The 15472-nt window shown below is 55.4% G+C and overlaps 1 protein-coding gene across 1 annotated transcript in view; it reads right to left on the bottom strand.

The window, feature by feature from the left end:
- Positions 1–15472, bottom strand: part of ABTB2 (ankyrin repeat and BTB domain containing 2) — a 172663-nt gene that overhangs the window by 34880 nt on the left and 122311 nt on the right. The window contains exons 2-3 of the mRNA XM_046014605.1: positions 10872–11018; positions 4778–4991 (exon numbers count right to left, since the gene is read on the bottom strand). Coding sequence (XP_045870561.1) covers positions 4778–4991; positions 10872–11018 — 361 coding nt within the window. The remainder of the gene's footprint in view (positions 1–4777; positions 4992–10871; positions 11019–15472) is intronic.

Genomic DNA, 15472 nt, shown 5'->3' with positions numbered 1-15472 from the left:
CTGCCTTGCAGTCTCCGCATGCTGTTCCCTCTGCCCAGTACAAGTGATCCCGTTAATGATCGTAGTAGCTCCTATCCGGCATTTACTGTGCTCCAGGTACTGTTCTCGAATGTTAGGAATGTGAACTCATTTAGACCTTGCACCTTATGAGGGACTGTGCGGACTGCGTGTTGGTGTCTGCAGAACTGAGCTTCGGAGGAACCTGCCGGCAAGGGCTGTACAGTCACTAAGCGGGAAGTTCATCGGAAAGGTGCGTGTTTGAAGAGCAGGGCCCTCCTCAGGCAGGGCTCTGGCAGGCTAGGAAGTCATGACACCAGATACTTCCAGGCTCTGTCTCCCATCAGAATCTGGCTCGGCTCCCATGTTCCTCCTGGCTTAGCATCCTGGGCACCGGCAGCCCCCAAGCCTTCGGAGTGCGCTTCCCTCCACCAAGGGGCGCCGGGCAGGGCCGGGGAGAGGGAAGAGGCCAGGGCTCCAGCAAACACTCTGGTCCGTGGACAAGGGGCCTGCTGTCGTTCCTAGATTCCCAGCGAGTCCTCAAAGGCCCGGCGTCCCTGCTGCTGCCGCCGTCAGATCAGATACACTGGGGAATGCCACCTGCTGAGACCGGGCCCTCCAGCACCCAGAAAATTGGTTCCCCTCTCGTGTATGTCAGTCCCCTCTGCCCCTCGAACTATCGGTCTCCCTTCCAGCACTTTGCTGGCAAGCTGGCAGGCCTCCTGCCGCTCCTGTACGTCCGTGCCACCTTCCTGCCCGCTTCCCAGATGCCTCGCCCCCACGAGGATGACGGCCAAGGAGGCATCTCCACCCAGGACGCTCCTGCAGCGAGCTCGTCCCTCTGCCTCCAGGCATGACTAGCAAGGACCGCACTTAGCCAGATGGCTGTCCATTCTCCTCCAGACCTCGGGGGAAGGAGGCTCCCCCATCTCCATGGGCAACCCTGGATCTCTGACAGCAAGTTCTTTCACTTCTCAAGCGTGGGCTCAGGCGATGACATGCCCTGCAGGGCGGCAGCTGTGACCGCTCCCGTGTGTGAGACCTGCCTCGTGTCTCGCCGGCGCTGCGAGGCGGAGCTGCTAGCAGGAGAGGGGCCTCGGGAGGGTGCGGGGAGTCCCCGCCTGTGAGGCTCTGTCAGGGTGGCAAGGGACGGGTGCTGGGAACAGACAGGCAGGTAGGGGGCCAGGATGGCCCCGGGAGACCCACTCAGGTGTCTTGAGAGTTTGAGGACCAGGGCTAAGCATCTGGGCACGGCAGAGGGTGAGGGCTGTGAGGTCGGAGAGACCTGATTCTAATCCCTGCCTGGCCACTTAGCAGCTGGGTGCCCCCTCCGGCCTCGAGCCCTCGTTTGTAAAACGGAGGTCATTCCAGCACCTACCTTGCTGATCCGTGGGGCACAAAAGAAACACAAGTAGGCGGAAAGGCCTTTCGAAGGAAGAGCTGGCTACCTTCTATGTGTTATCTCACCTCGTCCTCCCCGCTTTCCAGGTGAGGAGTCTGGAGTGTGGAGGGGCCTGCGTGGGAGGCTGGACCAGAGTCAAGGCCTCACCCCGAAGCCTGGGCTCCAGTACCCGACTGTCCCTCACAAAGCCGGCCCCCACCCACCGCGGCTCCTCCTGTTTCTGCTGCTCCCTCCTCCCAGCACCTTCCCTCCTGCACCCCGAGCAGGAGGCCCCGGGGAGACGGCCCCTCCCGGGAGATACTAAAGCCCGACTGAGCAGCAGCACATGACTTAGCAGGGAGGCCGTGAGGAGCTTCACACAGAGGGAGGAACGCCTGTCCCACCCTTTTGCAGCAGGGATGGGGTCACAGAGCACCCCGTGGGAAGGAGGAAGGGCCGTTTCCACCAAGCAGAAATCTCTGAGCAGAGACGTGAATGGCACCATCAGTGTTACCGTGTGGCCAAACCCAAGCCACCACACCGGGCTCCTCAGCCCCTGTGAGCAAGGCAATGGAAGACCCCTATAGCCCCACAGACCTCGAAGACTGCAGGCCCCGAGCCACCCAGTCCCTGAACCAGAGGCCTCTGGGATCCCGTTAGGCCATTATACCGGAAATCAGAGGCTCTGGATTCTGGCTGGGTGGACTTGGCCCCCACACTCCTCATGTGGGACAGAAGCAGAACTTCAAGAGTCAGTGAAGTGGGGGTACAGGGGATGGAAAGAGACAGACAGCCCTCCCCAGACTCACAAAAGCAAAGCCCTGTCGCCCTGGAGCCAATTCCGGCCATTAGTGTGCACGGAGAGGAGGTTTCCCCAGAGCTCTGGCGAGGACGCCAGCATGGCGGTGCCTTGAGGAGACTTGTGGCATTGCCTGCCGTGAAACGTGAGCTTGGTGGCCCCCAGGAAAAGGCAGCCAGGCTCGCTGGGGCCTGCCCCATCTGACAGAGTCCAAGCATGGCAGGATCCAAGCAGCCAGGAGCCGGGCCACCACACAGCTGTCAGGCTGTCTGCCAGCCTGGGTATTTTTAGGGTGTCCTCCTTTTCGTGCCCAAATCTGAAATGTCTGGATACTTTTTTCCTAATGGTGGTTCCAATTCCCCATGTATCTAATACTCATTTGAATGATTCATGGAAAAATGCCTTAGCTACCAATTCTTTTGTGCCACAGACAGTGTGGATTTTAAATAATGAGATATCTACACACACACACACACACACACACACACACACACACACACCCGTATAGTAGCTGAGCTACTACAATTGCGTCCAGACAACAACCCCGGTCATGCAGAAACTCCGCGGCTGTGTGTTAGAGCACTGGGGGTGGGGAGTTCTCCCAGGAGGAAAGCCAGAGGGCAGCCACAGAGACAGCCAAGGGGTTCTGGGTGCCACGGCCCTGGCCAGCCCCATGGCCAATGGCCATGGTCACCACGAGAGGGCCAAGAGTCCTAGGCCACGGCAGTGGACCCAAAGAAGGTTTCTCATCTTCTCCCAGCCACCTTCGCTTGGGTAATAGGGCGTCGTCTAACCCCCTGGGGACCTCACCAAACAACCAGAGAGTCTCCCCCCCCAACCCTTCACATGTTTTCCTTGCCCTTTCTCCCTCCCAGCCCACTCTGGAAACCACAACAATTTCTGCACAAAGCAGAAACAGCTGCGGCTTAGGGCCTCTGCTCCAGTTCCCCCTTCCTGCCGGGTGCTTCCTTCAGGAAGCCTCCACCCGCTGCCTTCTTGCTTGGGGTCAGGCCCGGAGTGACTTACCTGGGCCCTGCATTCACCGTCCATCCCCAAGACAGTGACGATCTAATAACGACACTGGTCATAATCACAGCAGCGGTAGACTTTACTGGGAGCCTACTACGTGTGTGTCCCTGGGCCACCGCTGCTTCATGCCTCCTGTCACACACACAGTCGTTCGTGTATAGTGGTTGTGAGCAGAGCCTCTGTGGCCTTGGCAAGTCACCAAACCTCTCTCTGCCTCCACTTCCTCATCTGTCCAGTGGGGCCGTGCAGCCCATGCATTTCCTGCGGGCATACTCATGAGCACACAGCTGTCAAGCACTCAGCACGGTGCCCAGCACCTCGTAAGTGCTTGGGAAATGGTGATTGTCACGATTCAACCCTTATAATGGTTTCACTGCCACAGCTTATAGCAAAGGAGGCCGAAGCTCGAGGGAGGCCTGAAACCTTGCACAAAGTTCTCAGGGTCCATGAACGCTGTTCGTGCCCAGCCTGGGCCACTGCATTCTCAACCTGCAATGTTGGCCACAGGTCCACAGGATGTCCTCTATTTCCACGATGGCTGTTTTGAACGAGCTGGGACGCATCACACCTTTGTTTTCTATGACTGTGGGGGCACCAGAGAAGTGGGCCTGGCTGTGGAGCAGGCGTGAGGACCACAAAGTTGATGAGATCCAACACAAGGCAGCAGCCAGATGGGGTGGGGGCTCCTTCCTCCTCCATGTGGCACAGAGCGCCCCCCTACCTGGGCTCTCTCCCTCTCTAGGAACTGCTGAGCGGGGGAATGCATGCCGACTGTGCTTTCTCGGCCAAGGGCAAGTCTTTCCCGGGACCTTTAAGCACCCAACTCTTGAGCCCCTGGACAGAGCCTGCCAGGTAGCCATGTGGCCCACTAGGCAAGGCTCATGCCAGCACACATGATGTTCTGGGTGAATCAGAAAAAAGCATCCTCTCCAGGAAGACAAATTTTACAAGCCAGCCCTGTGAGTAAGACTAGACAAGGCAACCAGACAAGGCAACCTGGTCTTCAGGCCGACATGACCCCGTGTTTGTCTCCCACTCGTGCCCCTCACCGGATCCCCTTGTGCAGTGCAAAACCTTCACATCCGTGCTTTGCAGTCCTGTTCCCAGCCAGGAAGAGAGAGCAGCAGGCCTGGGTCCCATGGCTCTTCAACCACAAACCTGCCAAAGGCATGATGCTCTCATCTGTGACTTGAGTGGCTGGGGCAGAGCAAGACTCAGGTCCCTACCAATAGTGGAACGTTGGCCTCACCCTGATCACAGGGCTGCCATTGACGGGGGGCCTGTTCCCAGCCAGACGCTGTCCTGAGTGCTTTTCCTCAGAGCCCTCACTCACCCACTAGCACCTTTCCAGGCAGCTGTGAATTCCTATGTTTATAAAGGGGCACCTGAATGCCAGTGAGCCCAGGAAGCAAGCGTTAGAGCAGGAATACCCGAGACAGAAGCGAAAATCCATTCTAAGCCTCGACGACCCCAGGCTGCCCCCACCTGGGGTGAGGGGCATGACTGCAGGCCAGGGCCGGGCCCGTGTGGGCCGCAGTCCGCCCTCGGAGCAGCTCTGGCGGGACCCTTACCGTTCGTTGTTCAGGGCCATCCTCGGGGGGTCCAGGTTGGGGTTCTCCATGGACTCCATCTGTGGACAGCGCAGGAAGTAGTAGAGTGTGTGGAGGGCGTCGGGGGACCAGGTGATGGGCTGGGGCGGCTGGCGGGCCTGGCGGGCGGGGCTGGAGCCTGGGCAGAGTGGCCGGCGGCCCTGCATGTGGTGCATGGCGCGGGACACCAGGTCACCTGCAGGGAGGGTGGCGGGGGTTGGGGGAGAGAAAAGAATTCTGAGGTCACCACCCCCATGCTTCCAAGGCTCCTTGCGGCTGCCGAGAAGCGGCTCCCTGGCAGCGGTGCGTAATTACTCTTTACCCCAGAGCCAGCAGGCGGAGGTGGGAACCATCACCTAGACATGCAACAGCCATTTCGGTTTCCTTTCCCTGCCAGTCTCACCCGAACCACCGAGCCCCAGACTTGGCAGGGCCCGTCTGCTTCAGAACTTATGCTAATGTGGTTTCTCTTTCGACATCCTCCTCTCTCCACCACCCTGTGGGCCTTTCCCCAGCTCTTTGACGGAGGGAGTCCTGGCCTCTGACACGCAGCGCCCCGGGGCGCGGTGGCCCTCCCCTGTGCCATCCTGCACCAAGGCCAGGTGCTTCTGCGGGACAGGGCCCTCCATCTCTAACACATCAGGTTAGGTGACAGTGTCCACAAGCCCCGAGGGCTCACTGTGTGCTGAGTATGTGGTTTCCCAGAAACGGGCTTCCATTCAATCCTTTTATAATTGTTAACACCAGGGCCCAGTACTATTCCCATTTTACAGGTGAAGAAATGGAGGCTTATCTGGAAAACAAACCCTTAACTGACTTCCCTGGTCACAGGGAGGCCACAGTGCACAGAGCTTAACCAGCTGAAGTCCCGTGCCTAGTAAATGTAGTGTCTAGATTTGTAGCAGGCCTCTTTGACTCCAAAGTCCATGAACTGAACTGTGACCCAGGCCTGACCCACTAACGTCTGTGGGGTCCTTGGGTCCCCATATCCTGCACGGGCTTACTGCCCAAGTCAAGTCTTTTGAATATCCTAGTGGCCTGGGACAGGAAACGTCCCATCATTGTGTGAGGCCACAATGCTGAGACAGGATGAGCCGCACAGCCCCCTGCATCTGTGGGCCCCTGCCCCCTTCCATTCTCCTCGGGCCTGAGAACTGACGGGGGCCTTGCCCGGGGACCAGCTCCCCCCCAACCTGTGGCAGTTCCTTAGAGATGGCCCCTTCCAAAGAAAGCCTCTGGACAAGGCTGGCCCTACGTCGAGAGAAACGAGCAGGTTTTCCTCTGGTGAAGGGCATTCGGGGAGTGGCAGAACCAGCTCATTTATTCAATTAACCTTTGTGATTCGGCCTCCAGGAGTCTGGTTCTCTGCCCCGCGGAGTCCCCAGCACCCTGCACGGGGTCTGCTGCCTGACGGGCGCCCCCAGGCATTTACAGAATCAAGAAATCTCCTCAAACATTCATTTCATTTTAAAATACAGCTTCTGGTGGCGCTCAACTGGAGTCCACTAGCGGCCAGGTTCTCCTAGGAGAGCCTCAGCAACAGTGTCTGGCTTCCAAGCAGGGAAGATGACACCCCTGAAATTGGAGATCTCCACTGGGAAAGAGACCTCCACGCCTCCCTCCCCTTCCTCTCTCCACACCTGCCTCTGCTCATCCCTGCAATTGTAGCCCAGCTGCCGGGGTACCTCGTGACTTACGGACACCTGGCTCCCATCCCCAAGACTGATTTAATTGGTCTGGGCAGGACCCAGGCATCCTCTTTTGTAGACGTTCCCGCGGTGAATCCCATGTCCAGTGAGGTTGTGGACTCTCCAGGTTAACGGACGAGGGCCCAGATTCCAGAGTCAGACACGCCTGGCTTCCAGTCAGGGCTCTGCTATTTCCAGCCATGGGCCTTACAGAAGTTTCTCATCAGCACCTCCCTTTCCTCATCTGTACAATGAGATCTACATATCTAACCTCAGAATTGTGAGGATTCAAATAAATAATAAGTGCGAGGCACTTAACATCATGCTTGGCACAGAGTACTTGGTAAAGATGAACTACAACACCATTATCATTGCTGTCCTAGGACTATTACTCCTCTATCCTCCAGGCCGCCTGCCGCAGTGCTCTCCCTTCCAGGGTTCTTTTCCATGCAGTCAAGCCTTACCCCACATTTCCCACCACAGGCAGGACGGGAGGAGTCTGAGCCCGGAGATACCAGGTCCCACCCTGCCCTCGGGCTCCCGGGTGGCAGAAACTGCCATTGCAATCCCCAGGCCAACCCGCCTCCCAGCAGCTAGTTGTGCGGCTAAATTGGCTGCCATCGGCTGAAACCTGGCTTCCATTTCTCCAGGTCAAAATGGCATAACTTTTGGCAGCATCGCACAAGGAGGAGAAGTGAGAGTCCCTGATAGCATCATCAAAGAGAGAGCTTGTGGCAACACTTCAAAGGCTTGACAAGGTAGAAACCATTATCGTTAATTATGTTTATGATCGTTTTATTGTTCTTGGTGTAGAACCCTTTCGGCAGCACATTTCCAGCCAGAATCAAGGAATAAATGGAAGGGACCCTTAAGCATTCCCTGAAAGGAAGCTGGGTACAGAGAGAGGCTTTCCAAAGATTTGGGCCGGGGCAGGGGAGGAGGGTGGGGGGCGGGGACCACAAAGGAGGCAGAATGGCCGCCGGAGAGGCAAGTCCCCAGCCTCTCAGCTCCGGGCTCCGGGCCCAGCTGCGTGCCGTCAGCCTCTCAGACCAAGAAACAGATGCTCGCAGACAACTATGAGGAGGCGCCGAAAACTCACACCGCTCGGCAGCCCCCCTTATGACCAAAGCCAACCTCTCGCCCTGAGTGTTCTTCCCCAGGGGGGACCTTCCTCCCAGCCACCTCATATCTTCTAGGCTCCAGAGATGGGAAAAATAGACTAGATCTCATCTAATCTCCACAGCCTCCCCGTGGGGGAGCTATTTCCATTTTCCAAACAAGGAAACAGGCTCAGAGAAGTTAAAGGACTTGTCCGGGCTGTACTAGTAAGTGAACGAGTCAGGACTCAGCCTGGGGACCCTGAATCCCAAACGCACGCTCTGGGTCATGGCTCCGTGAGAGTGTGGTCTGGGCCCTGGGACAGGGCTGCAAACTGTTTGTTACTGTTTGTCGCGGGGTCACAGCAAGCTAATTTTAGAAACTGAGAGCGACCTTTAAAAGAGTCTCATGGTGATTTGACAGAGAGATCTTTTGTCTCATCATTTTTTAAAAACTGGCTTGCGTGTTATGTCTTTGGTTTCATGTTTCCTCACATGTGTTTTCTGTTCTATTTTACGAAGGTTTCAGTCCGCAACAGGGTCAGAGCACAGAATCCGGGCCCACCACCCCAGCTGCCTGGAGATGCCGTGGCCCGGACTGGCCTGCACTCTTGCTTTCATGCACGTGGGTGCCCAGAGCCGCTCCAGAAATGGCCTCGTACTTGAGAATCAGCTGATCCTAACTGGGATGAAACCAAAGCCTGAAGCCCAGAAATGCCCACAAGGCACGGGAAAGTAAGCCAGCGCTGCTGGCTGACTGGGAGAGCCTCAGTGAGAGGCGCCATGGGCTTCTCATCTGTCCAACCCTCATTATGAGCCATCAAATAAAAACAGCAGGCAAGAGTCTGCAAGGTGACTCTGTCTTTAAGATGTGGCCTATGCTGTCTGGCTCCCTTTACAAAGAAATGCTTAGTCTTGTTTATCTCGTATTCCCTCCAATTTACCTTTTGATGGGGAGAAAGGGACAGAGAAAAATACAAGTGCCTACATTCTCTGTGCAGTTGGGCCCGAGACAAGAGAGAAACTTCCAGGCAGGCCGGTCCTGGCTGGGTGCAGGGAGTTAATGCATGTTAAACCCATGGTAAACTTTTCGGTATGAGGAGCTCAGTGCCAAGTATCAGTGGCCTCATTAAGTTCTTTAGTCTCAGAGAGAAAATCTCCACTATCAGCCTCCACCTCTGTCTCCTCCCTCTCTCACTGTGGGTTAGCAAAAACCCTGGATTCAGGGTGGGGAGGTGGGGCAACGTGGCTTGTGAGCAGCCTCTTTGGTCGCCTGTGAAAAGATGCGAGAGAGGAATGCTTCTTCCCTTTGCCCCAAGGATCCACTGGGCCAGGATGTGGACCTATCCTAAGTGGGTTTTAGGAGGCAAACACTGGACAATACAGAACTCATTCCTTTACACACACACTCACACACACACACACACACACACACACACGGCATCAGGTACTATTCTAATCATGGGAATACAATACAGCAGGAATAAAACAGAGAAAGTCTAGTCTTATGAAGCTGACATTCTAGTCAAGGAAGAGAGATGAAAGGCCATTTACAAGTGAATCCGTGATACATTTTAAATGGTGATTGTCCTTTGAATGAACTAAAGTTGTAAGGGGGGAGACCGAGGAATGAGAATGGGGGACTCATCTACACAGGGGATGCTCAGGGAAGGCCTAACAAGGTATCATTTGGGCAGAGGCTTGAAGAACATGAGATGAAGGACCAACATAGTCGGGTATGTGGGGGAAATGGTCACAGGCAGAGGGGAAAGCCAGTGCAAAGGCCCTGGGGAGGGAGGATCCTGGCCAGGAGGCCAGGGTGGCAGGAGCACAGTCCATAAGAGAGGAGGAGTGGGCGACGAAGCCAAATCATATACTGGATTTGGGTGGATATGGTGAGGATTTGGGATTTTACTGAGTGAGCTGGGAAGCCAGGGGAAGATGGGGGGGGGGGGGACACTGAGCAGATGAGTGACTCAATGTAATTTGTGTTGACATGGCCCTAGATTGGGCTGAGTTGATAGAAGTGGAGGTAGCCAAAGGGGCAAACTAAAACTTGGGATATTTTTAGAAGGTAGAACCAATAGGGGCTGACTGATGACCAGCCCTTCCCTTGAGGAAAGTTTCTGAATGGCTCTCCCTTTGCCTGGCTGTGCATTATCATGGGCAGAGGCCGCCATGGTAAAAGGCAAAGGATCAGACTCCAATCCTGATGTCAGCAACTGGAGATGCTGGTGTCTGGGCTGCTGGCCGCATCTAGGAAGCCCACAGCCCGAGGCAAGTAGAAGGGTGGCCACTTGAGCCAGACATACCCACGCCCACTTCCTACAGGATGCAGGCGCAGCCATGCACCAGCCCTGACTTCTGTGATGTCCCAGAAGACCAAGTCCTGCCTTCTCATCCAGCCCTAGGATGAAGCTGCTCTGTGACCTTGAACCAGGCACTTTCTTTCCTGCTCTGGGAAAGGGGAGGAAGGGGGAGGGGAAGAAGGATGGAGGGAAGGTGCTGTGTCCTAAAGAAGCAACAGGCTGCCATTCACCATTCAGAAAGCTCCAGGAAATCATAGACTGGAAGGGTTAGAGCAGTGAAACTGCACCTGTTTCCATACCACGAGTTTCGACCCCTGTGTGTGTCTCCGCCTACGACTGGCCAGTCTCACGGGGCTGCCAGGGAGAACTAAGGAGGAGGAGTGTGCAGTCTGATTTCTTAAACACGGGGACAATGAGTGAGAGATCGGGAGATGCATGCAATTCCCTGCCTAGCACGTTCCTTTAAAAGAAGCAGCTGCCAAACAGGCATGACCCAGGCTGAGGGGTTTCCAGCTATGTTTCGCAGGGCCCTGAGGTCCCAGGGGAGGCCCAGGTGTCCCTGCCGTGGCTGCGGCACCCCAACACAACCAACTTCAGCCAGAGGGGCTCTGCTTTGATCTCCTGTTTCCTATGCTGAGATTTCCGGGGGGTGCTTTAAGAACAAGTAGCAGGTGTAACCGCAGAGCGCTGCAGGCCCGGCGGGGGAAATGAATGAATGACTCGGGCCGGCTATAGCATGCCGAGCTGCATGACGATGCAAGCTCCCCCTGACCGCTGCCCTGCAGGAAGGGGGCGCAGACGCACTGGGGCATCTGAGAGCCAGACTTATGTCCACACTATGGGCCACCCATTTGCAACCTCTGGCCTAGAAGGACCTGGCTTTCAGAGACAGCGTGAAGGAGGAGGAGGCTGGAATCTAGAAGGTGAGCTCTTCCCTGACTTCTCCCTTAGAGCCAGCTAGACCGGGATGCACCGCACTTACTCAGCTCTGAGATGCTCCCCACGCAGGTGGCCAGGAGGGACTGCTCCAGCGTCCGGAGCTCCAGCTGCGCGTAGGCATCGGCTCGCTCGTCGTGGCCCAGGGACCCACCGTTGTAAGGACTGAAGTATGCAGGGAGGGAGAGGACACCTGTGTGGAAATGGGTAGACGGGTAAGTTCAAGAAGGAAGCAAGGGTCCACAGGCCCAGCCCTGCAGCTTCTGATAGAGTGGGGTCGGTGGGGGCGGGGGGTGTCAGGCAAATGTCAAAGCTGCACTTGAGGACATCTGAGTCCTACGGAAGCCAGAATGAGGAGCAGCCCACTTGGAGAGGTGGTTTCTGGGAGCTGCATGGAGAACTGGGCAGCCGGACCTCCTGGGCCATAAAAGAATGCATTCACTTCTTCGCTTCCTCCTTCACTGAATACTGAGTGTCTCCCTCGGCCCAGGCCTTGCGCGACATTCAGGATGCTGGGGTGACAAAGAGACCTGGCTTTGCCTCATGGACCTCAGGAGCTGTGAATGTCCACCGTGCCCACCCAAAGGGTGGACCCCCCCCACACCCCGAGTCCTCTCACTGCCTCATGCTGCTCCCGTTCCCACGTCTGCCAAGAAAGGGATGAGAACAAACCACAGAGAAAAGGACACGGTCTTCTCTGCTCCAAGAAGGGGATGCATCCCAGACACTGGCCAAGTCCAATTAGTGTTTTTCATTAGCACTTCCGTGCTAGAGGGACAGAGCTGTCAGAATCAATCCCAGAGGGTGACAGCCTGTAAATTTCTCCAACTCAATGTGTGGCTTCTTAGAAAGCACCAGAAAAGCAAAATCAGACCGGCTTAAAATTACATGTTGGTTCTTAAGAGCCCGTGGCCACAGAGATTCCCAGCCTTTGGCAACTGCCGTTTCTTCGGTTAATGCGTCTTTGTCTGACACCCCCATGAGCTTATTATTATTATTATTATTTTTAAAGAAAAACACCCACAGGAATTTAATCGGTCACTTTTGGGAAGATCTCTTAAAATTCCTTGAGATAGCTGGAGAGCCCCTGGGATGTGGCCAGATCCGGGGTAGAATTGCCTATCCTGCACACAGAACTGTAATGAGGAAGGTGACCGCCAGGGACAGAGAATGGTCGAGACAGGGCCTTGGAGCTGGGGCGTTTGGGTTCCCGATCCTGGCTCTGTCACTTAACCAGCCGAGCAGTCCTGGGCCAGTGACTTTCCTTCTCTATTTTCCTCTATTTCTTCTCTATTTCCTCTCTATTCTCTATTTTCCTTCTCGGATTCCTTGTGCACTAGCTAAGGAGAAGGCAAGCACCTGGTTCATGGTATAGCCGTGAGGACAAACTGGGCTGTGGGTGTCCATGCCGGCATCAGCCGCATCTGCAAGGAAGGACTCTGTCGGGAGCTGTTGCCAATATTTCTATGTGCCGGGAACAGAGCCTTCACCTCCATCACGAGCTTACTCTGTCTACAAGGTTGGCACTGCTGTCTCCAATTTAGATACTGGGGGACTGACGTCCAGAAAGTTTGAGTCACTTGTTCAACTTAGTGACAGAGCCAGGGGCCAAATCTGGATGCGATGGGCTCGCAAATGGGTACATGTCTCCCCCCACTTGCAAGCACACATCCGAGGAGCACCCCGCTGCGGCCGTCCCAGCGCGCGGGCTGATCCTGCGCATTACCGCTGCCCGGTTCACCAAAGGAGTCCCCCACTGCATCCCACGGGGCAAACACACACAGCAGTCGTCCTCTTTCCCAGATCCTGGCAGTGTTCTCTGACCGCTCTGCTGACAGTCTGCCCTGCTGTCCTTGCCTGGCCTCCCCCTGACCCCGCCTCCTCCGTGCTGCCTCACTGCCCTCCTCCCACAGAATCCCATCACCCCTCCTGCGTGGCGGTGGCCCCTCCTATCACATCTGGTGCTGACACGGTGAGGCAGGGCATCAAAGCTCTGTTTCCAGTGGGAGAAGGAGGAAAGCATGGTGGGGATCCCCCTGCCCCCCTGCCCTGCGCCCTGAGGCAGAAACTCTCCCTGATGGCTGAGTACCCAAACCCATTAGGAAGAGCTGGCTCTGAGCATTAAAACAAGTAAAACAAAAGAGAATTCGGTCCCTCCAACACACACACACACACACACACACACACACACACGCAAGCACACACGTTCCAACCCATAGCACGGACATTTGGGAGAGTTTCCACACATCCACGGGTCCTGTGCAGGCTCTGCCCACCCTCCCTTCTTCATTATTAATCCGCAGAAACAACACTGGGGACATGTGGATCAAATTTACAGTGCTTAGGGCAAGGGAATAGGAAATTCAGCTGATTTGTCAAAGGATTCCCAGAGAGAAATATTATGTCAGTGGATCCAGTAACAGGAGCCGGCAGGTCCATTAATAATAGTTCCCATTTTCCTAGTCATCGCCTACCATAGGGGCTTTCACTTAATATCGTGGCAAAAGTAATTATGAACCTATTATTAATAATAATAATGGATGGCGTTATAGCTTTTGCATAGTGCCTCGTTTTTAAGAGACGTTCAGCATTGAGCAACATGTTCTCCCAGTGCGAGAGGCAGGGCATTCACTGTCAGTAACGGCCACGGCCAGCTGTCACTGAGGGCTTCTCGGGTGCTGGCCACTGTGATAATCCCCCAAACTGCAGGATGCACTCTGCGCCCATCTCGCAGATGGGAAAACCGAGGCCCCCAGAAGACTCGCCCAAGGTTACTGAGGGGCAGACACTGTACTGGGTCTAGAATTTCAATCTCTTGGCTCCCAAAATGTTGAAAGGAAATGACGCCCTGACTGCGGCCACCTCATCCTTTAAATGGCCCCAGGAGATTTGCAAGAAGATTCTGTGTGAGCCTGGGGTTTGACCGGAGGAAAGAGAAACTAAGACTTAGAAATGGGACTTTCCTTTTAATGGGCCCCCAGGCATCTCTTGCCAAGGATCCCTGGAGGCCTCCCATGGAAGTCTGCAGACGGAGGCTGTCCCCTTATTCCCTTGGCTCTTTCCAGAATGCAGCTCTACAACTTGGGTTCCACGTCTGCCCCTACGAAACCTTTTTTTATGTCAATCTGAAATTCACAGAAGCCTGTTCCTCAGCAGCTCTCGCTGGAGATGGAAAATCTTTACGTCCTCTCAGCACTTTAGGTCCTTCTTTGCCTCATACACACTCCCAGCTTTATGACAGGGGCTGTCCAGCACAAGGCCATTCTGGAAAAAGGGATGTCACAACACACACACACACACACACACACATACACCCCAAAAGAAAAGAAAGAGCATCTCTCTCCTTTTTTTCCATTTTTGTAAAATCCTTGGGAAAAATTGTTTGTTTCCATCCGGATCGAAAAGTAAGCATGTTGGACTATTTCCCCTGATGGGTTAATAAGGACATCCCTGATCATTCCCTGTTGTACTCTGTGAAAGTGACAGAGAAAGCCCTCACGCATCACTCCCTCGTTCCTGCGATGTGCCCTACGGAGTCGGAAGCAGTAGAAAGCAGTCACCCTTTACCTCCCTCATCTGTGCAAGGAGCATCTCTCTTCAGACACTGTTCCCCTCGAATGTGCTCTGGCTGCATGTGAAGCTCTGCGTTCCTCAATCTATACACAGAACCGTCACCTGCCCTCACTCAGTGTTGCTCAGTCTGGCTGCCCAACTCCCGAATCTCAGAGCTCATTCTCTCATTCCCCAAAGCCGCGGCTGCCTCCTCCCTTGTTCCCTCCTGAGCACAGTGCCACATCCGCCCAGTTGCACAAGGACAGCCCGTGAGTCACCCCGATCAAGCCTCCCTCCCCTCCTCCACCCATCTGATGTATCAAGGGCAAGCCTCACTGTTTTGACCACCTGGGTGTCTCAGAACCCCACCACTGCCATGACCCCAGCTCAGGCCACTCCCTTCCCTCAGCAGATAATACTCATCTGTCTCCTCCCACCAGTCTTGTCCCATCCCTGCCGTCCTTTACTCAGCTCAGTAGTCCTCCTCACTTCTGCTCCTTACTCTTTAGTGACTCCCCACCGCCCCCCAACAGGGGCAAATACCCTTCCACAGCTAACAATGGAGCATTTTCTTTCTCTGAAATTTAGGGACCAGCCCGTTCCACCTAGTGAATGGGGAAATCCCCGGCACCTCCCAGGAAATCGGGGGAGTCAAGAAGCCCACGCGTATCTGATCCCTGTGTCTCCAAGTGTTTTGTGAGTTTGGCCCCTTGGCTCTGCGCCAGCCCCTGGCTCGCTGGGAAAAGCAACACGCTTTCTACCCAAGACATTCTCCGCCAGTGCCCAGAGAGGGCGCCACTGAGCCAGGTGGGAAAGCCACTGAGCTGAGGCTGGTAACCCGCCTCCTTGACTGCGGTTGCCAACCAGGAATCAGCCTGGGTTTCAGTTCCCCGGGGTGCCAGCTCCTGCAAGCAAGTGGCCAGCCTGAAGCAGATGGACAGCACACGGGGCTGACAAACCAGACTTTCAGTGCTAAGGCTTTTCAGAAGCAGGGCTCAGGCCAAAGGCCAAATCCATGGGGATGTCATTCTCTTCTCTATGAAACACTGGGGGAGCGTCCTGGCATGGACTCTGTGCTCCGGCTGGCCTGTGCGC

The sequence above is a fragment of the Meles meles genome, chromosome 8 (genome assembly GCF_922984935.1).
Source record: "Meles meles chromosome 8, mMelMel3.1 paternal haplotype, whole genome shotgun sequence".
NCBI lineage: Eukaryota > Metazoa > Chordata > Mammalia > Carnivora > Mustelidae > Meles > Meles meles.
The sequence above is the reverse complement of the archived record's forward strand: the minus strand, read 5'-3'. Positions and strand labels throughout refer to the sequence as shown.